This window comes from Bos javanicus, chromosome 8 (assembly GCF_032452875.1).
Source record: "Bos javanicus breed banteng chromosome 8, ARS-OSU_banteng_1.0, whole genome shotgun sequence".
NCBI lineage: Eukaryota > Metazoa > Chordata > Mammalia > Artiodactyla > Bovidae > Bos > Bos javanicus.
Genome location: NC_083875.1, coordinates 48,535,326 through 48,561,688, shown reverse-complemented (window position 1 = coordinate 48,561,688; position 26,363 = coordinate 48,535,326). Strand labels below are relative to the sequence as shown.

The 26,363-nt window shown below is 38.2% G+C and overlaps 2 protein-coding genes across 4 annotated transcripts in view; one reads left to right on the top strand and one right to left on the bottom strand.

Annotated features, from left to right (window-relative positions):
• Nucleotides 1–26,363, top strand: part of CEMIP2 (cell migration inducing hyaluronidase 2) — an 82,196-nt gene that overhangs the window by 38,852 nt on the left and 16,981 nt on the right. For all 3 annotated transcript variants that reach the window (XM_061425535.1, XM_061425534.1, XM_061425536.1), the window contains exons 10-18: nucleotides 122–191; nucleotides 4,926–5,054; nucleotides 6,833–6,921; nucleotides 12,293–12,424; nucleotides 14,039–14,074; nucleotides 14,808–14,963; nucleotides 17,489–17,666; nucleotides 20,169–20,384; nucleotides 24,462–24,670. In XM_061425535.1, coding sequence (XP_061281519.1) covers nucleotides 122–191; nucleotides 4,926–5,054; nucleotides 6,833–6,921; nucleotides 12,293–12,424; nucleotides 14,039–14,074; nucleotides 14,808–14,963; nucleotides 17,489–17,666; nucleotides 20,169–20,384; nucleotides 24,462–24,670 — 1,215 coding nt within the window. The remainder of the gene's footprint in view (nucleotides 1–121; nucleotides 192–4,925; nucleotides 5,055–6,832; nucleotides 6,922–12,292; nucleotides 12,425–14,038; nucleotides 14,075–14,807; nucleotides 14,964–17,488; nucleotides 17,667–20,168; nucleotides 20,385–24,461; nucleotides 24,671–26,363) is intronic.
• Nucleotides 1,443–3,152, bottom strand: LOC133252694 (phosphoglycerate mutase 1-like). Its single transcript, XM_061425537.1, has one exon. It carries the CDS (start codon nucleotides 3,128–3,130, stop codon nucleotides 2,366–2,368), a length of 765 nt encoding a protein of 254 aa, XP_061281521.1. The 5' UTR covers nucleotides 3,131–3,152; the 3' UTR covers nucleotides 1,443–2,365.

Below are 26,363 nucleotides of genomic sequence, written 5' to 3'. Positions count from 1 at the left end.
AAGCTCACGTGTGATGGCCAAGGCCTGTTGGCTTTTGGGGATATGTTTAGTGGGAGGTTTTTAGAAGATGGGATTTTTTCCTGATGAATATTTAAATCACCTTAAAAAAAATGTCTTTCAGGGCTGTTTCAACTTTCTGGATTGCTCATCCCAACAATAATCTGATTAATAATGCAGCTGCAGGCTCACAGGTAAATAACACTAAAGTGCATCTGTGTTTTTTGCATTCTTGTTTGTAAGTGTCCTGGTTTATGTGTATATGCAACAGAGTGTGTGGTAGTCTAACTCAAGCACCTTGCTTTCTGGTACTGCTTATTTTAGCCAGCTCTCAGAGCAGGCTGTGGTTGAGATGGTTCTTCTGTTTCTTCACATCATTTGTGCCAGTTAGTATTTATGAGTGTACAAAGACAGATGCTAAATGGAAGAAAAGAGGGGGCTAGTATATCGGGTTATCATGTCATCTCCAGAGTGTATTTTTAGTGTATTATGTACAATCCTTTTGGCTTCTCCTATTTCAGTCATGTGTTCATGAGTAAAAAAAGCCCTATGAGACTGGGTTATTCTGTAGAATATTATGACAATGGTCATTCTGGTCAAAGGGCATATCCTTTTTGTTAAATACAGGGATTTTATACACTTGGAAATTCCACCTCCTTAGTAAAGCAAGGACTCAACTGTGTGCCTTTATTTAACTTACTTATTTATTTTTGGCTGCACTGGGTCCTCATTGCTTTTCTACTGCTTTTTCTAGTTGCAGCAAGCGGGGGCTACTCTTCATCGTGGTGAGTGGGCTTCTCATTGTGGTGGCTTAACTCTTGTTGTGGAGCACAGGCTCCAGACACACGGGTTTCGGTAGTTGCTCCATGTGGGCGTGGGACTGTAGAGGACAGACTCAGTCGTTGTGGCACACAGGCTTAATTGCTCTGAGATGTGTGGAATCTTCCTGAATGAAGGGTCGAACCTGTGACCTCTGCGTTGATGGGAGGATTCTTAGCCACTGCACCACCAGGGAACTTCAGCTGTGTGCCATGTACTAGTTATGAGCCTTATATTGTTTCACATATACTCAGGGATAATTTAAGAGAATAAATGAACTATTTTGGGATGACAGAAATGTCTCCTGGATAAACTCGGAGAAATTTACATCTGTAATTGAGTGTTTTTATAATGCAGCTGCTAATTTATAATGTACAAATGAATCTTTAAGACATAATACTATTATGATTATATCTATGCTGAAAACTGTATAGCACAGAAACATGAGCTTTCCAGCAAAACCTGAATATTCATATACATACATCATGGCTATTAACACTTTAAAAAGGAAAGGAATACCTATCATTGTTTTCCAGAATAAAGGAAAACATTACCTGAAGGGAGTATTTCTTCAAGATAGCCAGAAAACAGGTATCACTGGGTGATGGTAGAATTTACATCTGTGGTTTTTCTTTTTTTTTTTATTGCACATCACTCCTTTATTTTATACTGATCTGGAAAAAAGATATTTTTAGTACAGTTATGCTCAAATGAGTACTGGGCCCACGTGCTGGGCCAAGCAATTGTAACATGATTCAGAAGTCAGGCACAGTGAGAGACACACTTGGACATGATCAAGAGGCATTCTGCTGCCACAAAACAGTACAGCAGGGGAGGGATTTTAAAACACACAGCAGGATGAACTCCTACACCTTAGAAGTCAAGGAGCTTATCCCATGATGGTATAAGGAATGACTTATTTGCTGATGACCACATGTGGGAATATTTCAACCGCCACTAAAAACCCCAGAAGGTTTTTTTTTTTTTTGTATTTATATATATATTTTAAAGTAAATGCAACACAAAAACATTCAGGATTGATCCAGCCTTTTAGAGTCAGGGAGGAATATTTGATTGAGTCACCATGCAGGTTACATTCACCTTCCACTGGAATGACTGGAGCCCTGAGTCACCTAACAACTGTGCCCGGCTGGCCTCTGGGGACACGAACAGGCTCTTATTTCTCCTCATTGGTCACACCTTAGCATGGTTTTCTCCCTGTCCCCTACTCAAGCAGCTCCTTAGTAATAAACCACCATCAAACCCTGCAGCGATGACCTCTCAACACTTCTGGATAAGTCTTCCCTCGGCTTGGACTGAGGACCATGCCCCAGACGTGCCATTCTGACTAGACTGTATGAAGGGAGTGGGAGCAAGAGATAAAATGGCTAATGTGGGATTGGGAGCCGCTGGTCCCACCTGCAGCTACAACTTATGATGCCTATAGATGTCATCAGTGGGACATGTGCCAGGGAGAGGTGCAGAGGAATAGGGTGGGCCAGGGCAGGGGAGGAGGGTAATCCTTGGGAAAGTAATCATCTGCTTGCCCTCACTTCTTGGCCTTGCCCTGGGCAGCCACAGCCTCTATGGCTTTATGCATGGTCTCCTCATCCCTCAGGAACTGCATGGGCTTGATGGGCTTCAAGTTCTTGTCCAACTCATAGACCATGGGAATGCCAGTTGGCAGGTTCAGCTCCATGATAGCCTCTTCAGAGAGACCCTCCAGATGCTTGACGATGCGCCAAAGGCTGTTGCCATGGGCTACAATTAGTACCCTTTTCCCCTCCTTGATCTGGGGGACAATTTCTTCATTCCAAAAGGGCAGAGCTCTGGCAATTGTGTCCTTCAGACTCTCACAGGAGGGCAGCTGGTCTTCAGTGAGGTCTGCGTACCTGTGATCCTTACTGATGTTGCTATAGAAGGGATGGTCGGGCTCCATGGGAGGTGGCGGGACATCATAGGAGCACCTCCAGATCTTTACCTGGGCCTCACCATGCTTGGCAGCAGTTTCTGCCTTATTGAGGCCAGTCAGACCCCCATAGTGTCGCTCATTAAGGCGCCAAGTCCTCACCACTGGCAGCCACATTTGGTCAGTGGCATCCAGCACTGTCCAGAGGGTCCGGATTGCTCTCTTCTGCACTGAGGTGAAGCAGATGTCAAACTCATAGCCAGCATCTCTCAGCGCCTGCCTGCCTCGCTTCGCCTCCTGATTCCCGGCTGGGCTCAGGTCCGCGTCGTACCAGCCGCTGAAACGGTTCTCCAGGTTCCGTGTGCTCTCACCGTGCCGGATCAGCACCAGCTTGTAGGCAGCCATGGCTGCGGTTCGGGGTGCGGCGCAGACTCTGTGGTTTTTCTTAAAAACATAAAGCATAAGATTCTTACTTGACAGGGCAGAGACCTGGGCATTCAATCATTTCAGTCTTCTATTCATTCATGTTTCATCAAATATTTGTTGAGCACATATAGGATTTATACTGAGATGAGATTTTGAGTAGAGGTGGCCAAGGATTTGATGTGCAGTCTTACCCCAGGATCATCTGATCTACATTACATTACAAATGAACACAGAGCAGAGACTCCTTTTAGCTATTTTCAGAAATCATGGGTTGTAGATCAAAGTAAATTGCAAAGAGTCCATGAAAAATGTAAGTTGTGGTTGCCAGACATCCTTATGAGGGCTCATTTGAGAAAAGAAGAAAGCAGGTGTCTATCTTTTTCCATCTCTTATATGTTCCTCTCCCTTTTCATTCTGTGAGTTCTTTTTTTTCTCTTTAGAAAAACTGCTCCTGTAAAGCTCATGTTTTGGCAAGGGTTTTCCTCCCAAAGTAAATCAAACCCTTTTTTCTTGTACCTTTCCACTGCCTTTTACAAAGCTCCCTTTACCTGTCTTGACACCACAGTGTTTTAACAGGAAACAGCTGCTACCTCCTTATCCCCCTTTTTCCATCCCTCAGCCCCAAACTCTACTGCGTCTTGGGAGGGTTCACTGCCCTTAGTTTATAAGGCTATGGTGTGGAGCCTTCTTCATAGCCCTCTGAGTCTGTTTTGTGCCCAAAAGCACAGAGGTGGCAGACACATTCTTCAGAGGAGTTTGTTTTTACTGAGACCTATCTGTAAAGTTTTATCATGGAAAAATGCCAAATACTGCTTTCATTTTGCTGATATGTTTTTCACAATTCATCTATGTTCCTAAAGGACTTTGTCAAAACTAGTATAGTACTTATTAGCTATACTTTAGTTGTCTCTGTGTTTCCCATGAGACTATGAATTCTTTGAGAATAGGCTATTGTATACCTGGCACTAAATGAATGTCTGCTAAATTTGAATCGATACTGTACTTTTGGACTATATATTTGAGTTTTAGCAATCTGCTTAATCAGTGTTCCTTGATGTGAAGTTGTCCTTCACATTGGGCTGATTTTTAATTAAATTGTAAAGTAAAAAAATGTCACAGAGATTAAGAGCATTTCATTTCATTTTATATCCTATTTTGAGTGTCAGAAAATTTCAAACTCTTAACACTGAGATTGAACAGACAGGACCCAGACTGAGACAGCATCCTGATTCATGCATGTGGTGGTTTTTTCTCTTTGGCAAAAATTTGCCTCAGGATAGGAAGGGCACTGGAGTTGTTTGAAAGAAGTCAGTGATCTCTGTGTGTTGATGGATAGTTGTTTAATAGGTATGACTCATCTATTGATCAGGTTTGTAGGTAAATAGGAAAAAAACCCCATATTGCTAAAAGGCTATCCTGTCCTGGTCATGTGAAAGGAAGGGAGGCTTGTTTGGTTCTAGTTCTGCATGACTTTTTAAAGCTAATGATAGGAAAGTTATTTTGAATAAAATTTTGGTATCAGCCAGTTCTATCTTTTGTCCCATCTTAAAAGCGAAAGTAAATTAGCTTTTAAAAAAATCAAACCTGATACACTGCTTTGAGAGTTGGTTACATGAGTACACAACTTTTTAGAGTCAACGCTGAAGCTGAAACAATGAACAATTCGTGTTAAAAAGATTAAACTTGTTTGTGAAATGCTTAGTTTACGTGAGGGTGTTTCATAGAGTGGTTTTATAAAAGGATGCCTTTAATGACCTTGCCCTTTTAATTATAGGATGCTGGAATATGGTATTTATTCCACAAGGAGCCTACGGGGGAATCGAGTGGATTGCAGCTCTTAGCAAAACCAGAACTCACTCCACTGGGAATATTTTATAACAACAGGGTCCATTCAAGTTTTAAGGTAGGTTCCTAAGTTTTAGCAATCAGTATGTATAATTTACAGGATAAAGGATGGACTACTGAGAGATGTTAATACTAGTTAGAACTTGTCATCAGAGAAAGTAATTTGTGATTAAAAAAGCTGACTCTTAATCCTGCCCCATTCAGGATGTATAGACAGCTTTCTGTTTATATACACACAGAAATAAATGCTGTGGCACACATGTGCATGCACTCTGAATAATTATAATAATGGACTTGAACCATGAGTCTTCATCCTCTTTCCTTCCGCTCACTTTCCTTCCAATCTTTAATATCATTGCATGTTTCTAAGGACGTACACATTAGTGTATTATATGCTTTTGGGGCTTAAAAAGCATATTTTCTCTCTTCTCTCAGTGCTGATGGAATGTCCTATTGGACATTTAATATAGTTAAACAGTGAAATACTATTTGAGAGTATTTGACCTAATTTAAAATGATATGTAGGTCAAATAGATGAAAGGCCATTTAGGAACTCTAATTTTCATGGTATTTGACACTTAACCTCCTCGGTGATAAACACATCTGGTTCATTTTGTACTCTTGAGGCATCTTGATATTTTTATCATGTGATACAGTACCCAGATTCTTTCCTCTGATGTGATCCACATCAAAGTTCAATTAATAATTTCCCTTTATGAAACTCAGAGGATCCTCCTTTAAAAACCTAAGTGTGATATAATTTGAAGAACTTAGAATCACTTGATGAAGACAAGAGAGGAAAAAACTTTACACAGAATTGTGATATTTATGAACTGAATAGTTGATTAAGAGTGGTAATTATTGAAAACAGTGCTTCAAAGTAGAAGTCCTCAAAATTTTAAAATTATTTGTGGTATTACAAAAAAAACCTCATTCTAATTAATTTTGTAATATCATGTACCATGAGGAAATGTAATATTCTACTATATCAATTCAAAATAAAAGATATTAGATCTGAATAAAGGGTGGATTATTAGATTTTAAATTTAAATTTGTTAAATTGGAGACTACAGTATTCTTTCTTAAAATGCAGTTGATTACATAACCTTTATTAAAATCCTGTTGTCTGGATTCTTAAGCATACTGACTCTGCATCATCTGGCATTTGCTTCTCTTTAGTCTTCTTTCTTACCTTCCTCCCTCCATATATTTCCTGATAATCCATCTAAGATTTTTTTTCCCCTCAGATGTGCCATGCTTTCTCTCATCCCCAGAGGTTTTGTACAAATGATTCCCTGGAGTGCTTTCCTCTGGGTTCTTTAGATGTTTCCCACCCACTCCCTGCCCTTCAGTCTCTGACCTGGTCTTCTGTGTGGCTGGTTCCTTCAAGTGTCAGCTTTCGAATTCAGGACATTCCCTGAATTCTCTCTCCTGCCTTCATAGAAGGTCTCATCTTGGTGCCTTTCTTATGTGCTGCCAAAGCATCATCTATTTTCTTCGTTATATGCTTACTATATTGTTTTGTAATTGTTTATTTAATTGCGTATCTTCCTCCTCATTTATGGAGTAACAGCAAAGACCATGATTTTCTGGGTGACGTATAATTCTTGGTGACCCCCAAGGTGGGCACTAAAGAAAGGTTTGACCAAATGCATAAAATTATTTAAAAAAAACACAACAATAAAGTAGCCATTTTTGTAATACTTTTTTTGGCTGTTTACCTCTTCTCCCTCCTTTTTTGGTAGATGTGATAAGCTAAAACTTATTTTCATGTATCCTATATGTCATTATAACGTGGGATTTATATTCATTTCAGTCCATGATTATGTTTTCCAGGCTGGCTTATTTATTGACAAAGGTGTCAAAACAACCAATGCTAGTGCTGCTGACCCGAGGGAGTACCTCTGTTTGGATAACAGTGCAAGGTAGAACTGGTCCTTTTAAGTCACACTCGAGCCGTATCTTGCCAAAGTAAAACTTTCTGAGTTGAGCCATTGCCCTCTTCTCCAGTAACATAGTTAAACTGAAGTTTTCTAGGTTTGTAGGAGGGTTTTGAAAAAACATTTATTTTGCTGTTCTGGGTACTGTGGCTGGGCTTTTTATCTTAGTTAGATGCCAAAGAAACTGATGCTTCTTCTCTTTTTGACAGTTGCAAATTGATGTTAGAAAGAGTTGTAGAAAGAGAAATAAAGAGAGATATGTTGAAAAAGGGTCCAAATTTGGCCTACAGTAGAATATGATTCATCAAAAAATAAGCTAAGACGTTTTAGTATAATCCCTGAAAACCATGGAACATGTAATTTATTGTTAGTGGTCAAAATGGAATATTGCATTAAATCTATTTCAAAGGGAAAAGTCTCAAACTTGATCAAGCTAGTTCTGGTTCAGTTGTTTGTAGTCTCAGATTCACATCATAGCAGGGCTCTTTGTTACTCTCCTTTATAACCACAAAATGTAATTGGTATATGGATCAGCATTTCAACAAAGTTTTTCTATTTTTCTGAACATCCTGTAAATGAGCCAAAATAAATAAGATGTCTCCAATGGAAACAAAATTTTCCGGAAGATGGCAACTTAAGGTCATACTCAGTAGAAACTGTGTATGACCTTAAGTTGCCATTTTTTTCTGGGAAATTTTGTTTCTATTGGAGACATTTAATTTATTTTGGCTCATATACTTCATGTTAAAAAAAAAATTTGTTGAAATGCTGATCTATATCCCAGTCATTTTCCAGGTGGCTCAGTGGTAAAGAATCTGCCTGCCAACGCAGGAGACGTAGGAGACATGGGTTCGATCCCTGAGTCAGAAAGATCCCTTGGAAGAGGAAATGGCAACCTACTCCAGTATTCTTTCCTGGGAAATCCCATGGACAGAGGAGCCTGGTGAGCTACAGTCCATGAGGTTGCAAGAGTCAGACATAACTGAGTGACTGAGCATGAGCATGATATGAGCCAAAATAAATAAAATGTCTCCAATGGAAACAAAATTTTCTGGAAAAGATGGCAACTTAAGGTCATATTCAGTAGAAGCTGTGTGTATGTTATTTTTCTATACTTCAGATGGATTGACCAACTAAAGGATTTGAAAAGGAGCTAGGTTTAATAGACTCTGTTTGCAGTCATTTATAAAAGGATGCCAGGTGCTGTTGTTCACAAAGGAATAAAGTAGGAGCCACTCTGTAGGTAGGTGAAGCAGAATCACTGTGACACAGTAATAAAAGAGAAAACCTGAATATGTTAGTCACTCAGTCATGTCCGACTTTTTATAACCCCATGGACTGTAGCCCGCCAGGCTCCTGTGTCCATGGAATTCTCCAAGCAAGAATACTGAAGTGGATTGCCATTCCCTTCTCCAGAGGATCTTCCCAACCCAGGGACTGAACCCAGGTCTCTTGCAATGCAGGCAAATTCTTTACCGTTTGAGCCACTATGGGTGGCACTTAAAGAAAAGGATGCCAGGTGTTGTTCACAAGGGAATAAAGTAGGAGCCACACTTTAGGTCAGTGAAGCAGTTTTACTTGTGACACAGTAAAACTGGGGAAATAAGTTAGTAAAACTACTCATTATGAAAGATCAAGTTAAGCCTGAAAAATATTAAAGCAATGCTCAGATGATGTTTGAGAAGTGGAGAAATTGTGAGCATTGTTTAAATAAAACGCAGAGTGGTAGACACTTAATAGCTGAGCAAGATATGACGTAGAAAAAGAGGAGATAAACTTGAGATGAAAAAGGAGCATATAGATGGCAATAAATTATGAACCAAAAAGAGAATATTAACTGACAAAACAAAGGAATCTTGCTAGAAGATTACTACTGTTTTTTGAGAGTTTGTTATAACTGGTAGAACTAGTAATGTGTGCTTTGCTAAGGTATTAATAGTATTAACCAAAAAATCTTTACATAAAACACAATCGACTCTCTTATCTGCCTTAAAAATTATATGTGTGTATATGAAGGGATGAATGAAGAGAATGTATTTCAGAATCTGTTGATGTTTTCATTATACTTGACAATAAAACAAACCTACTCATAATGGCTTAAGAAGCTCCTTAGCCTGTGTATGCATGTCTGATATCATGATAATGATGATCTTTTCTGTGCTCTCTATACTTTTCTCACTAGTTTATAAAGCATACAGGTTGGTAAGGAGTTAGACTCCATTTGGAAGTTGTTATTGAAAAGAACTGATTGTAGAAGAGTAACAAGACATTTGGCAACTAGTATATACATTTAATTTTGTATAAACTGATGAGTAAAATATGCCCACATGCATTCATGCAGTCCAGACATGACTAAAAATGATGAAACTCAAACACAAATGAGTAATAAGTCAGCCCATGAATTAAACATCCAGTTCATGGGATTCAGAAGGTATTTAATGTGTTCATCAAAGGGGAAGCTGACTTAATAGTTAATCAGATGAGTCTTTCCTTATATCTTCAAGATGTGAAACTACAGGAATCCAAAGATAAGAATATTTTAACTCCAGAAAGCTCTCAGGTTAAGACAGGGAAATTTCATCTAAGAGAGTAAAAGAACATGAAAACTGACTAGTACATTTAAAGCAGAAGACAAGTGAGAGTCGGGGAGTGTGCTGAAGGCTCATAAGTTGAAGGGGATGGAAAATTAGCTGCATTTTCTACAGACTAAGTGGAAAGGAGGATGAAAAATAAAGGGCATTTAAGCAAGTGGTCAACGATTTATATGGATAGGAATTTCATAAAAAATGAGATGGCTACAGCAGAAAATTAGATGTTGCTTTATTGTATTTTTTTTTGGCTTTCTTTTAGAACATTGTGTAGTTTCCTTTCCAGAACTGTTCCATCTGCTTGATATTATGTAATGACCGCAGATCTGTTTTGCAGCAGCTACAATGCCAAAAGAGTGGGCGACGGCTCAGTCTTTTTACCCCTTAGGTCAGAGCTATTTAGTGTAAGGGGTCACATACACAGTCTTGTGGAGTGCTTTCTAGAGTGCTGTCCTTATTATCTGTTCTCCATGATCCTGTCACCAAATAGCAGCTAGTGACCAGTTAAAAAGTGAAATTCGGTTGTATCATTGCTCTGACTCCATGTTTCTGACAACTTTCCATCACACTTATTGATCCACCTACTTTATTCAGGTATGACTGACATGTAGAAAGCTGTGCATATATAGTATCAAGAACTCAGTAAGTTTGGAAATAAGTACACACCTATGAACCATCAAGGGCAAAGTTTCCTTCTGTCTCCTTTATGGACATTATTTTATGAAGTAAAAAATTAGTTTTTTTTGTCAAAAGACCTATAGACTAGCTGTCTAGAATTTATTTATCTTATAAAACTAAAGCTTGTATACCTTTGACCATCACCTCCCCATTTCCTCCTCCCTCCAGCCCCTGGCACCGCCATTCTACTTTTCCCATTGCATTTAGAATAAAGAACCACATCCTTGCCTGAAACATGCCTTCCTCTCTGTCCTCTTCCTCTTGCTTTGTACTTACCAGCCAACCTGCTTGTTGTTCTTGAACATGCCAAGCTCGCTCCTGCCTTTGCACTTGCTGCTTTTTCTGCATAGCTGCTTCTCCCATTGTAACATACGTCTTTGGTGGGTACTGCCATGTCCCAGCAACTTTCAAAATAGCATTTGTGCGAATGATACTTCATGGTTATATGGTTGAAGCATCTCAACTTGCTGAATGGGTTTTTGTAAAACTTTCTAGTTTTTCTCTCTCCACCTCCCCAGCTTTGTAAGATTATGATGGAAGTGATCTTATTTTAAGTTAGGAGGCATTCTGGAATTATTTGAGCTGTTACACTTAACAGTTTTTAACACCAGTTTTTCTTCCTTGGTCTTTTTATTAACATCCTTGTAAACATTTTAGGAACAGAAAGAAAAAGTAAAATTGTCTTTATAACTAATAAGTCGATGAAATACAGTCTACTTTTTAAAGTGCTGATATTTTATTTTTTATATTTTTATAATAATAGATTTACAGTATATTAGTGTCAAATGTTGGAGAAGGCAATGGCAACCCACTCCAGTACTCTTGCCTGGAAAATCCCATGGGCAGAGGAGCCTGGTAGGCTATAGTCCATGGGGTCGCTAAGAGTCAGAGACGACTGAGCGACTTCACTTTCACTTTTCACTTTCATGCACTGGAGAAGGAAATGGCAACCCACTCCAGTGTTATTGCCTGGAGAATCCCAGGGATAGGGGAGCCTGGTGGGCTGCCGTCTATGGGGTTGCACAGAGTAGGACACGACTGAAGTGACTTAGCAGCAGCAGCAGTGTCAAATGTACAACAATGATTCAGTGTTTTTATAGATTATACTTCATTTAAAGTTATTATAAAATAATGGCTTCATTTCCCTGTGCTGTATGGTATATCCTTGTTGCTTGGGTTGCCATTTCCTCCTCCTCCAGAGGATCTTCCCCACCCAGGGATCGAACCTGTGTTGCTTATGTCCCCTGCATTGGCATGTGGGTTCTTTACCACTAGCACCACTTGGAAAGCCCTGTTTATTTCATACATAGTAGTTTATATCTCTTAATCCCATACCACTATCTGCTCCCTCCTCCCTTCTCTCCACACTGGTAACTATTCTGATAACTACTCCTTTGTTCTCTGTATCTGTGAATCTCTTTCTTTTTTGTTACATTCGTTTTATTTTTTAGATTACACATATAAGTGATAATGTGGAGCATTTATTTGTCTTTCTTTGTCTGACATATTTCACTAAGCACAATACCTTCTAGGTCCATCCACATCACAGATGGCAAAATTTCATTTTTTATGGCTGAGTAATATTCTATAAATATAATCTCTTTTAAATTTAGGCATTTTATAGACATTGAACTCAGATTTCCCTCTATATCTAAAACATTTCACCAGTACACAACTCAAATAATACTCTGGTTCACAGATATGTATGTTGGAATATATGATTAATTTACTCAGTAAGTTTATTTTAATGTCATGTAACTTAAAAATTTGTGGAAACATGCTGTATTTCTTACTTTGAGGTTTTTATTTTTGAAATGCTTTTAGTGCTTGGACTATTCTGTAATGTCCGCTCTATAAGATAAATTGATGAAAAACAAATATTAAACCAGTTTTCTGCAAATTTGTGATTTTTTTTTCAGTATTTTAAATGTAGATATTAAGTTGTATCTTGGTTTTTTTGTCTTGTTTTGGTCAAGACAAAATCTTGAATCCTGTTTTTTGACACTTAAGCTTATAATTTTAAATAGCTGATTCCCATTGCCTTTTCATTACTCTTTAAAAGTGTCTTTTTTTTTTCTCCCAACCCTAAGGTTTCGGCCTCATCAGGACGGAGACCCTGAAAAGCCACGTGTTGCTGCTTTAATTGACAGGCTCATTGCTTTTAAAAATAATGACAACGGAGCTTGGGTTAGAGGAGGAGACATTGTTGTTCAGAATTCAGCGTGGGTATTCTCTATGAAGTTATTATCTGATGACACTGATGTATTTATTTTAAGACTATTTTTAAAAACTCAGTAGACCGAAAGTACAGTGGTGGTTTCTGGAGTCATAGTATCATTACTAATAGACAGGACAAGCTCTGAGGAAGTATATTAACCGACTGCAAATGTTTGGAATCGTCTCATTCTGCTGCTGTTATTGGAACTAAACTTGTCTGGTGACATGAGAGCTTTTTGATGAGATTAAACAGAAACTGGGACTTTATATAACAAACATGGTCTATGTCAGAGAACTAAATAAAGATTTCGAAACTGCCTTCACTTTTTTCCTTCCTCTTGGAAACTCAGTTTCATGATGTTCTTCCACTGCCATTCAAAACAAAAGTTGAATTCCACCTTAATAAGTCTGTTGACTTATGTTTTAACATGACTTGAGGCAGTAAGCCTCTCACTTCTTTTCCATTTGTATACTTTTAGGAGAAGCCTGAGGTATGTCGAGCTAAGATTTGGAGTTTAGAAAAATGTTTTTTTCTGGCTGATACTGATATTAGTTGCTTGACATTTATCATGAAAAACTGACACTGTATAAAATCTGTAGAAATAATTTGGAATTAATATTGAAAAGTTTTGAAGAGAATACTATGATCTAATTGATAAAAATTAGTCATTCCTTGGTATTCATGGGGGATCAGTTTCAGGACCCCAATGGGTACTAAAATCTTGACGCTCAAGATCCTTATATAAAATGTCATAGTATTCAGTATTTGCACATAACCTATACACATCCTTCTGTACACTTTAAATCATCTCTAGAGTACTTATTATACTCAAGACTGTAAATGCTACCTAAATAGTTGTAAATACAATGTAAATGCTATGTAAATAGTTTCCAGCACTAGAAAAAATTTTGCTTTTTGGAGTTTTCTGGGATTTAAAAAAATATTTCTTATCCACAGTTGGTTGAATCTGTGGATACAGAACACACAGATATGGGAGCCAACCTAATGATAAAAATTGTAAATATAGGTTTTTAACACATATTCTCTTTGGGCTTCTCTGGTGGCTCAGACGGTAAAGAATCTGCCTGTAATGCAGGAGACCTGGGTTTGATCCCTGGATTGGGAAGATCCCCTGGAGAAAGGATGTCTACCCACTTCAGTATTCTTGCCTGGAAAATTCCATGGACAGAGGAGCCTGGTGGGCTATAGTCCATGAGGTTGCAAAGAGTCGGACACGACTGAGTGGCTAACACTTTCACTTTTCATGTGCTCTTTACTCTGTGCCAGACGCTGTTCTAAATAGTTGAAATGAATTAGCATTTTAATGCTCAGATATCCTATGAGGAAGCTTATAGTGTTATTTCAGCCTTTAGGTGAGAAAACTGAGGGACACACAAGTAACTTGCCCAAGGTCACACAGCTAGTAATTGGCAAAGCTGAGATTCAAACCAGGTGCCTTTACCGTGAAGATTGCTTTTAGTTATTGGAAAGTGAAATTTTTGTGTGGTCTTGGAGAATAAATATAATTGGAACTTCTTGGATTTTATGACAATTAAATATTGAGAGAATTACTTCTTACATGATGTGATAAATTAAAATGTTCCTTCATTCTCTTTAGATTTGCAGACAATGGAATAGGACTGACCTTTGCCAGGTTTGTAATTACTTAAAAAATATTTATCTGTTTATTTTAAAGTTGTAAGGTAAAATAACCTTGATTTTTTTTTTTTTTTTGAATAGCACAGGAATGCTGTATCATTTATTAACATTAAAAAAATAGCACTCACTTCTTGATGCCACTAGAGGGCCAAAAATACATTTTTATTGATTAATTGAATTCACACCAAAGTAGGTTGCTCTAGCTGGAATTGCACAGAAGGATAGGCCCATCACATTTTTTGCTTAGAAGAAAACCCTTGAGCTTTCGATTAAAGATCTTAAAAAGTAAGGGAATAAAGAGGAAAGGAGTAAAAGTTGGCAGCAGATTAAATATTTTCTTTCTTAAAAGTTGGTCTCGTTTCACAATGGTCCTTAAGAACTGAACTTTTTATGTTACATATTTTTCCCCAGATAACAGTTACTCTCATGCCCATCTTAAACATGTTTGTCATCTCCTTGTATTCAGGGCAAGTTTATTCTCCTCATTTGCAATATTGTTGCTTGAGACTAAAATAATTAGTTGTTGCTGCTAAATTAAATCTCATTTGTTTAAGTCTAATTTCCAAACCACATATTAATTTATAAGAGGTATACTCACAATTTAGAGGCACCTGTTGATGACTCGCTAATATGTGTTTAAGAAGCTGCTGGCTACTTTGAAAATTTTTAGGTTTTTAAAGTTATAGCTTGCCTTCCTGTGTGATTAATGATTATTCTTATTTTAACAGTGATGGAAGCTTCCCAAGTGATGAAGGTTCCAGCCAAGAGGTATCTGAATCTCTCTTTGTTGGGGAGAGCAGGAATTACGGCTTTCAGGGTGGTCAGAACAAGTATGTAGGCACTGGAGGGATAGACCTGAAGCCTCGGACATTACCTAGGAACAGGTGAGCATTGCTGTATCAGAGGAATGTTACCTTTAAACAATGAATGAAGCTCTAACCCTTAAAAATGTTTCCATAATAATCCTGAATGGATTCCCACTGTAACACTTTTCCCACCGTATTTTTTATTATTAAAATGATTCATGTTATTATTGCTATTTCTATTGTATGTATTATCCTCTGGGATTCTGGAGCATTAACTATTAAACATTATATGTAGATGTCATTATCAATTTTATGGGGCTTCCCTCAGTGGTAAAGAATCCACTTGCAATGTGAAAGCCCTGGGTTTGATCCCTGGATCAGGAAGATCCCCTGAAGAAGGGAGTAGCTACCCACTCCAGTATTCCTTCCCCGGAAATTCCTTGGACAGAGAAGCCTGACCGGCTATGGTCCACGGGGTTGCAAGAGTCGGACATGATGTAGCAACTAAACCACCACATCAGTTTTATAATGAAGGAAACTATCCTGTTTATCCTTTTTGGATAAAGTCTTATGTAAGCTGGTAGTTGTTTTTTTTTTTTTTCCTTTCTTGAGCCACAGAAAGTCACCAAACCATAAACTATGGACATCAAATCAGTTTTTCCTTAATATGGTGATGTTAGCTTTAAGAAATAGCCACTGGAAAAAAGAAATTACTTATTGAAAAGAGTCCTAGAAAATCAGTTGATAGATGCCAACGCTGACTCAAAACCTAACTAGCTGTATAATTAACAATATTTCAGATGTTGAAAGGGTATGGGGTAGACTTTTGGCATGTTTTCTGTCAAAATAATCACAGTCATTAAACTAGTACTTAGCACTATAAAGATTCTTCAGAACTTTTGGGAAACTATTACCTAATTAGTCAGCTTTGAGACACAGTTTAGAGTTGTCGTCATTTTACTTGTAAGAAAACCAGGTAGAGAAAAATTAGTGTTCTAAAGTCCTTACATCAGAGCTAATGTCAGATTTCATTAAGCATCAGTCCCCTTAAAGCTATCCACTGTGTCTGGATATTGGGCTAGGACAGGTCAGCGGGGTAAGGCAAACAGACAGGTGACTTTAAGGGACAGGTGGTGAATATTGGCCAAAGGGCTTAACTAGCTTCTAGCAAAGGGCAGCCTATCCTTGGCCCTATCCTGTGCTTATTGTTGGGAAATACTAAACATCTTTACTACATGCTACACTACGTGTAGAACTTCTTTTAGTCAGACCATGGAAGCCACTAGGAAAGGAACTTCATGGATTTTTAATAGTTAACATTTATTAAATGTTTATTATGTATCAGGCCCTGTTCTGAATATTTTATTATTCAGTTAATCCTTGTAAGCCTGGTGAGGTAGGTGTTGTCATCGTCCTGCTTTATAAATGAATAACTTACTAAAAGTAGCTAATGTGGGACTCAAAACCTGTTAGTTTGGCTTCAGTGCTCTGCTCTTCACAATTAAGCCAAAGCTGTCTCTTCTAATATGTAAATTAAAGGGGAAAAAAAAAGCTGTATTAGTTGGGTATGGGCTGCAGTAAAATGGTGGGCAATTCAATTTCATTATTTTTATTTTACATTGGCCTCCAATTTTACTTCAAAATGCTGTTGCTTCTGTGCTAGCAAGGAATTTTTTAAACAGATTGCTGGTTGGTCAATGGGCCTAATTTTTATTTTACTGTATCTTTGCAGCCTTTTCTATGGCAGAGGACCATTTTGCTATATATTCTTGGATACACAAAGATAGGCATAGATTTTTAACCAGATTATTTGACTTTCTTGGTAGTGTTTATGATTTTTTATTGCAAAACACTGCCAAGTCGTAAACTAATTAGTTGCTATAGAAGTCCTCTGCAATGCCATTAAAAAACGTAATAGGGGAAAAAACCTAAGGGATCCAGAATATTATGGGTTTTGTACATTAATTATGGTTAATAACATATGATTAGTAAGTTAAGGAGCTTATGTTTGGACAGAAAGGAGTAAAATGAATAAAATGAATTTCTCAATCTAGCTATAGTAAGCCTTGCAGACTTGTACTTTTAAGTATATCATTTCTCCTTATTACTGTCATTTAGTGGCTTGAAAGGAGGTCTCTCTGATTAAGCACAGATTTGTCTTCTTGTGCTAGAGATTTCGGAATTAAAGCTAAATGGTATGATTTATCAAAGAAAAGATCTTAACTGAGTTGATTCAAGGAAGGAAAGTCACCTCTTGGAGAGGCCTTCACTGTATCCTAAATAGCATCTCTGTCCTACTCAATTCTATTCTATTCCTATGTCTTTTGTTTTCTTATGCTCTTATCTGAAATTACCCATTATGTTTTTTTTTTTTTCCCCCATTATGTTTTTGTTTGCCTTTCTCACTGCAGTATAGGTTTCATTAGATTGGAGATCTTAAAAAAAAAAAAAAGATTGGAGATCTTGCTTCATTAGCACTGTATCCTAGAATTGTACTCAGTGTATATGGGATATTTAACAGTATTTATGAAACAAATATGTAAGTGAAATGCTGTTAAACAGATGGGCCCATATGCATTAAACAAAATTTTGTATTTCAACAGGACATTTCCAATTAGAGGCTTTCAGATCTATGATGGGCCCATTCATCTCACCAGGTGCACTTTCCAAAAATATGTGCCAACTTTAGATAGATATACCAGTGCTATTGGCTTCCTCATGAAGAATTCCTGGCAGATAACCCCTAGAAATAACATCTCCTTCGTGAAGTTTGGTCCACATGTAAGTACATTCTTATGGTTCCTATACAGTGACTATGGTACCAAGTGGAGGGATGGCACATTTCCAGAGAAAGAAACACAAAGATGGGATTTGCACTGAGTTTTTAGGCTTAGGAGGCGAATTCTATGCAAGAGTAACTCCTGATTTCAGGTACTCTGTCCTGCTGAGTTTAGGGTGAGAACAGAAGTCCCATGTGACCTAGAGTATTTTTGATATCAACAAAGGGAGAATGACTTAATGTGATGATCACTGGTGGGAATTGTAGAATTTCATAGGAATAAGAGGACGTATGATTTTGGGGAATTCAGTATAATAATCCATAAAGAGATTTGGGTTTTACCTGGTATTTTACTTTTCTGAGATTATTCTTCTGGGGAACTGGAGAACAAAAGATTGGGAAAGAAGAGAAATACTGGGGTGATAGGAAACAAATTGGGTTATTTCTGATATAAACTATTGGAATATTTTTATGAAGATTGCAAAAAAGACTTAGAAATAACTGTTTACAATATAGTAGGCCACAGAACCGGAGAAGGCGATGGCACCCCACTCCAGTACTCTTGCCTGGAAAATCCCATGGACGGAGGAGCCTGGTGGGCTGCAGTCCATGGGGTCGCCAAGAGTCGGACACGACTGAGTGACTTCACTTTCACTTTTCACTTTCATGCATTGGAGAAGGAAATGGCAACCCACTCCAGTATTCTTGCCTGGAGAATCCCAGAGACGGGGAAGCCTGGTGGGCTTCCATCTAAGGGGTCGCATAGAGTCAGACACGACTGAAGCAACTTAGGAGCAGCAGGCCACAGAAATCGTTTTCTCAGTAGCTTCACCAGTACCCTCCTTACCATCAATACATAGGCCAATCTGATTATATACCCCCAGCCTCTTCCCATCTTGCCACTTCAAAGATGACAGTGGTGTAGAGATTGAGTCTCAGACCATCTTGCTTTCTGCTCCCACAGGCAGCCACAATTGTAAAGTGATTCATAGTTTTGTCGTTCATGTCCATAGGCAAACTCTGTGGTTCCCCAGTTTAAAAGAGAACTTAGGTTAGTTTATCAAAGTCTATAACTGGTTTTTGTGAATAGACGAGGCATGGAGCAGAGGCACAGGGGCAAATTGACTGGTTCTCATCTAGACTGCATAACTCCAGGGGAAGAGGAAGAGCTACACTGTGGACAGGGCTGGATGTAAATAGGGTGGGTCTTGGATTGCCTGTCCATTGTGGAGGTTGGCAGCTCACTTACAGCCTGGATGTTCTCTCCATACATTGAGTTTAGTGATCACTGACATGGTCATACTTAAAAATCAGTTTTTAGATGTTGCATTTGTTGTAGAGTTAGAGTTCTCGCAGCCTAAGAGAATCCATGCTGTTTAAGGCCAGTGTTTCATCAGCCTGGAATTTTCTAGGTGCTGATGCTCTGGAACCATTTGTGAAGGGTATGTTCCGCAAATTTGTTCTTCCTAAAAAGATGGAGAATATGTCCTAGACTTTAAGATTTAACCATGGGAGGTATAAGTGAAGAGAGAAAAGAGTCTAGAACTAAGAACTTAGAACCATTTGTCCTACACATCACTGACTTTCCATTGAGTTGCTTATCATTTAGATGTTCAGTTGATTTTAAAACTTGCCAGGGCAATGAGTGCATAAAAGCATCATAAGGTGTATTTGCATGGTTTGAATAACATTAGCCTGGTGGGCTACAGTCCATGGGGTCGCAGAGAGTCAAACACAACTGAAGCAACTTAGCACGCACTGAAAGATTATAAATTATGTAACCTGTAGCCTGCTTTGTAGCTAGCTATGTACTATGTGTTTGATAAAGGTATTGAATTAATGTTACCTGACATGAAAATTACTGAGCTGGACTTAGTCTGTGTTGAGGAGAGGAAAAAAATAACAGACACCTTTCAACAGGTTCTAATGAGTCCAATGGTCAGGCAACCATACCAAGACAACATTTAGACTGTTTCAGTTTGGAACTGTACTTATTTTTTGGTGACAGGAGTCATTCACAAGTTAACTAAAACATTTGAAGTAAAATGAAATGATTAGCTCAGGAGATCAAACTTGTAATATATTTTAATTTAATTGAGGTATAATTTGCATACAGGGACATGCAGAGATCTTAAGTGAAAAGTTTTTAAGTTTTAACAAATACCTTGACTACATAGTTCCTCTTTCCACAACTATTCTGGTTTCTGTTACCATGAATTCGTTTTATCTGGGGAACAGGTAATCAAGTTGAAAAAAGGGAAAACATCAAAGATGAAGTTGAAAGCTTGCTGCACAAACTAAAGCTTCAGGAAGTTTTTTTTTTCTGTTCAAGTCATAATTAATAAAAAATGTTGGTTGACAACAATGCTGTGTCTCAGAACTGCATAGTCTTTAAGGTTTTATAATGAATTGTAATGAATATGAAGTTGGGTTCTTGAAGGGGATGCTGGGTACCATGGCAGCAGCCCTCATTGTAGGATGTCCTTGTTTTTCATCGCTGTTAGGTCTCTCTTAATGTATTCTTTGGAAAGCCTGGTCCCTGGTTTGAAGACTGTGAACTAGATGGTGATAAGAACTCCATATTCCACGACATTGATGGCTCTGTGACGGGATACAAGGATGCTTATGTGGGAAGAATGGACAACTACCTGATCCGCCATCCAAGCTGTATAAACGTGACTAAATGGAATGCAGTGGTGTGCAGTGGGAGCTATGCCCAGGTAGGCCAGAATGCATTGTCTGATCCCCGTCCCCCAGCTCCTGACAGCACCGTTTCTGTGAGGAGTACTCTTCAGATCTTCTGGCTGATGGATACTTCTCAAAGCATGATTTTCTTTTTTCTTTAAAAGTGGTTAAAAAAAAGAAAAATTTCATTAGAAACCATAGACTCATAGAATTTGATTTAAAGTTCCCCCACTGCAAACCAATTTAAAAGTGGAAAAGTGAGCCCAAGAGAAGTAGGATTAATTTGCATTTGGTTAAATATGGTTGGGAGATAGTTGGGGTGAGAAACCATATTTCCTGAGTCTTAGGCCAGGTTTTCTGGCCATGCTACAGCTGTGCCCCCTGAGAAGGCATTTTATTCTTTGCTTTTAGGGTTACTGATGCTAAGTTGCTTCAGTTGTGCCCAACTCTTTGTGACCCTATGGACTGTAGCCCATCAGGCTCCTCTGTCCATGGGATTCTCCAGGCAAGAATATTGGAGTGGGTTGCCATTTTCTCCTCCAGAGGATCTTCTCAACCTAGGGATTGAACCCGTGTCTCTTACAGCTCCTGTATTGGCAGGTGGGTTCTTTACCACGAGTGCTACCTGGGAAGCCCTTCAGGGTTATTATCTCTATTTATCTCTAAATTAGGGAATCTAACTTGTGAGGCAGAATATCAGTAGGTCACATGGAAAGTAATATATTCTCAGAAACAGAGTTGGGAATTGGAAATGAGTGGACAAGGAAGGAATTCAAGGAAATTCTGCAAATCATAATGTATCTATGAAAATATGAAGGAGATGCTATAGATTGGGAAACACGTCTTTGAAAACATTAAGCTAGTGTGCATTTATTAACTGGATGCCAAGTATAAAAGGATGGAATACTTTGGGAGGTATAATGTTCAGAAAATAGATGCTGGAACTAGACCACATGGCTTTGAATCCTGGCTCTGTTATTTTCTTAAATACGAGATGCGTAAGTTAATTAGCTGCTCTGTGCCTCTGCACAGTGAGGATAATATTAGTTTCTTTCATATGTGGCTGTTGTGAAGATAGAATGCATGAGTACTGATAATACATTTCACCCATGGCCTGGCACATAGTGAAGTGCTTGCTGCAATTAGTATTATTTGAAGAACAGGGCTCTAAGTTGCAAATATGATTTTAATAGTGATATTTTGGATGGATAGAAGATTGCAGAATGAAGGTACCAGTTGCCCAGAATTTTGAAGAGAGCAGAATTTTGTTTCCATATTTTAGACAATTACATGGTCATACTTAATAATAAATGTTGAGGGAGATAAAAGAATAAAGGAAAAGGATAACTGGAGCATGAAGAGGAGAATTAGAGGAAGAGCAAGGTATTCTCCAAGGCAGACTGGGCTCTGATAGTCTCAAAGGCAAGAAAGAAGCCTCACTTGCTGATGTGCTGCTGAATTCTCTTATTTGTAGGATGGGTTTTTCCTGGGGAAGGACCAGTTTGGTGATGGAGTACCTTTGCTGAACTCTGGCTACTTTACCCATCAAGTGTGTGTTTGTGGCTCCTGCTTTTCAATTTCTTGAGCCCCTGGAGTCTTAATGGTTTCTGCCATTTAATAAGCCTTCTGTAGTGGGAGTTTCTTATAGCAGATTTCTTTATTACTCTTCAGACTTTGAATCATCATTGTTCAAGAATGCTATGATTCTTAAAAATAAAAAAACAGCTTCAAAAAGATTCTCATCAATAGACAAGACAAAGGGCTTAAGAGGGATAAAGATTAGAGAGATTTTTCTGGTTTATTTTAATGGAATACTAGCTTCTTTGTTGTGGGATTTCTCATCCCCATGGGAGCAAGAAGAATCATATTTGCCTGAGTTCCAGGAAGGACCAGGGAAGGATGGAGAATTAATTATAGTAAAAAATAAAGAAGAAAAGAATGTGGTTAAAAATGTGATTTATTTTTTCATTCATTTTATTCTTAACCAGATTTGCCCTCTAAAATTAAGTAGACTCATTAATGCCTAAGAAGATGTAGAAATTCGAGAATTAAAACAAAAATAAGAAGCTTTTAAATTCTTTAATAGCTACAGTTGTAGTTAAATTGCTAGCCATGTGTATTCAAAGGTACATGTATCTGTTTGTCTTTCTTAACCTGGTATGTACTCACTAATGAAGACTTTATATTTTATTTTAAATGTCTCCGTAATTTGGATTTGATATACTTGAGAATGTGAACCTGATACTTCTGTCTTACAAAGCAAAGTAGTAATTCTATTTTTTTGTTGTTTTTGTTTGTTTAATCCTGCCCATGAGGCTCTGGGAATGGTAAGATAGAAATTTTCTCCTGGAGATTTGAAATTTGGGCTGGGAGCCCAGATCTACAGCCATTTGTTGTTCCTTGGATGATATATAATACTGTACGTTTTCAGCAAAAATTAGAAACAACTGGATCTCAAGATAGAATAATCATTATTTAGCTATTTGTAAATATTTTTAATGGAATGTCTGCTTTTCGCTGACCCAAGGATAAAGGTCCTCAAGAAGAAAGGTGGTATCATAAGGAGCATGCTGTGCTGTGCTGTGCTGTGCTTAGCCGCTCAGCCGTGTCCGACTCTTTGCGACCCCATGGACTGTAGCCCGCCAGGCACCTCTGTCCATGGGGATTCTCCAGGCAAGAAGACTGGAGTGACTTGCCATGCCCTTCTCCAGGGGATCTTCCCAACGCAGGGATTGAACCCGGGTCTCCCACATTGCAGGCAGATTCTTTACTGACTGAGCCACCAGGGAAGCCCAAGAATACTGGAGTGGGTAGTCTGCCCTTTCTCCAGGGGATCTTCCTGACCCAGAAATTGAACCAGGGTCTCCTGCATTGCAGGCGAATGCTTTACCAGATGAGCTATCAGGGAAGCCCTCATAAGGAGCATGTGCCACCTCAAATCTTTGGATTTGGAAGAAGGCAGGTTATAGATATGTGTTTGGGGTGGGGTGTGTATTTTATTATATTTTATATATAACCTTTATATAACCTATTATTGGGTTGGCCAAAAAGTTCATTTGGGTTTTTCTGTTGCAACATAATGAAAAAACCCTGAAAGAACTTTTTGGTCAACCCAATGTAATGAAGTACAGGTCACATATAAACATTTAAATAAACAATAAGTAAATATAATATATTAAACATATATATTTAAATGAAGACAATCAGTCTCAAACTATGTATTTCCTATCTATATTTTAATCTTTACATGGTGTCATTAGAGAAGAGTTATATCAAAATAGTCAAACACAAATCAAAGTTAAGACTTCCTGGCTCAAAGAGTTTATAATTAAGGAATCACTATGGACAAAACTGTGGAAAAGAGAAACAGAAAACAGAGAAGTTGTGTGGATTAAATGCAGCATTCTGCAGATGTTTCGATACTTCTGGGGAATTCTGTTACAGATGCAGATTTGTTTTAGGAAATTGTTCTGAGGTTGTTCCTTGGAGGATGCATTTGGGGAAGATTTTGTTTTGGTGTAGCATGGGGCCCAAATGCCACTGGAATAAACTCAGAGCTTTCAAATTTGCCTCAGTTTAATATGTTTTTCCAGTTTTTGCAGAACACTTTATAACTTTTTTTTTTAATGGGTGAAAAATGACTTCTTGGGCTGATGCAGGTCATGGAAAATCGAAAGCCAAAGCTCTAAGATATTTTAAATTTCCACCTCTTATTTCAGAGGAAAGCCTTTTAGATTTAACTAGAGGGTATCAGTTTTCACATTAATTTACTAATTTTTTATATGTGTGTACTTCACATTGAGGGATTTCTTTGACAAGCTATGTAAACCACAAAGGTTTTATATTCTGATGAATAAGCTGGCCTGTTGTGGAAGAGATGATGAAGATCTTGGCTAGCAGAACACATGGTCTGTTTTTACCATTTCAGTTTAAGTAGGCTTCATTGTAAGTGGAGCTTAGGATGAAGTTGGCTACTACTCATTTTTGTCTGGCACAGATCATAGAATCTCTCTTTTGAAAGTAGAGACACTTGACTTTTGCTTGAAATGTTTTTTTTTTTAGCTATTTAAATTTTCATTCTCTTTTCTTTAATTCTTAATTATTTTTTGAAGGTCTATGTGCAGACATGGAGCACTCCAAATCTGACTATGACCATCACACGAGATGAGTATCCAGACTACCCTATGGTGCTCCGAGGAATTAACCAGAAGGCAGCTTTCTCACAGTACCAGCCTGTGATCATGCTGGAGAAGGGCTACACCATCCACTGGAATGGGCCAGCACCCAAGATTGCCTTTCTATACCTCATAAACTTCAACAAGTATGCTTTTGTTACCGTTATTTCAAATAGTTGAGCAAGTAGTAATTTAGTGGAGAAAAATCATAGCTTATCTCCTTTGTAGCAAGTATAGAATGCCGGCTTTACGTACTTTGTTCCTCCTGTGGAAAGGCTATATGTGTTATATTGATGGACTTAAGGGATTATATAAGTTAAATCCTCTCCTTTTAAAAGCATGTATGTTTTCTCTATGGCCAAGGTATTTTGTGCAGAAAGCCATTTAAGATTTTTTTTTTTTTTGCTGTGCCACGTGGCTTTTCTGTGGAAATGTGGGATCTTAGTTCCTCCCCAGGGACCGAACCTGGGCCCTCAGCACTGGTGAGAGCACCAGTCTTAACCACTGGCCTGGCAGAGAATTCCCCAACAGTAGATTTTAATACTGTATGCTGAATACTTTAATTCTCCGTAGCTGGGATAGGAAGACATTTTTATCTGGTGTTCCAGATGAGCACTTGGTTACCTAGAAAGTAAAAAAGTTTTTGAGGCCAAGTTTAGACTTGACAGAAGAGAGTGGTATGATTGATTATTCATGTCATCAGTGGGCACGGAGTGGAAAATTGTGGCATGAAATGCCAGATACTTTGCACCTCTGCCTGTATGTGAAAGCATCTTTCTATTCCCTCTTGATTTCTCAATTGTCTGCTCTCATAGTATTACTTTTTTTTTTTTATAGTATTACTTTTAATTAAGGCCTCTGTTTATTTATTTAATTAATTTATTATTTAACTTATTTAAATGTTTACTGTGTGCCAGTTGATATAAGGATGACCAAGAGAAATACTTGTCCTTTAGAAACTCACAGTATACAGGTAGAACAAAATTTAAGTAAATAAGCCAGTACTATTTTTTTAATGGACAAAGGATAAGAGCAATTATTCTGCATAAGGGAGTTGGGCCAGGCTACACTGAGGAAGGGACAGTAAGTGATCATTTTGTTACAAAAGCAGCAGAGTTGGTAAAGGGCTAGTTCTGCTCAAAGACTGATGTATTTATTGATTGCGGTGGAAGCCTAGGTTAGGGGAGTGACAGAGATGAGACTAGAAACCAGAGCTGGGACTATCTAGATATGTGTGGTGGTTAAACCATGGGACTCCATGAAACTGCTCAGATATGTCCCTGAAAAATTGAAATGGTTTGTTTACCTGATTGGTCATAAACCTTGACTTGTCAGAACTCTCTTAAAGTACTAACTGAAATGAACAGAAATGGACATAGATCATATAGGAATTCGCCTGTAAGTAGGGCACTTTAAAGAGTGGCTGAACATACGGTAGATGCTCTTATTCTGAGATGTTAGGCCTCTGGCATATGCTCTAAACTGAACCACTACTGTTTTCCTGTAATACTTATTGCTGCCAAAGAACTGCACCTTCACTTACTAAGTCAACCAAGACAGAAAAGGAAAACAAACTCTCAGGACTCATCTTTGGCTCTTTATTTTCTCTCATTTCTCTATCCTATTAGTGGCCAAGCCCGGTTGGTCCTGTCTCCTTAATATTGTTCAAATCTCTTCACTCTTGCCACCCTCACTGCTTATGACTGAGTCATTGTCATCTCACCTAGATCCCTGCAGCAGCCTCCTACTCGGTCTCCCCATCTCCCCCCACTTCCAATCCTTGGCCCACATTGTGTCCAGGGTGTAGTTCTTTTTAAAAGCCAGTCTGATCATATCACT

Bases quoted from the DNA above. Each gene is read 5' to 3' on its own strand.
- LOC133252694 (XM_061425537.1), bottom strand. From the start codon at position 3,130: ATGGCTGCCTACAAGCTGGTGCTGATCCGGCACGGTGAGAGCACACGG.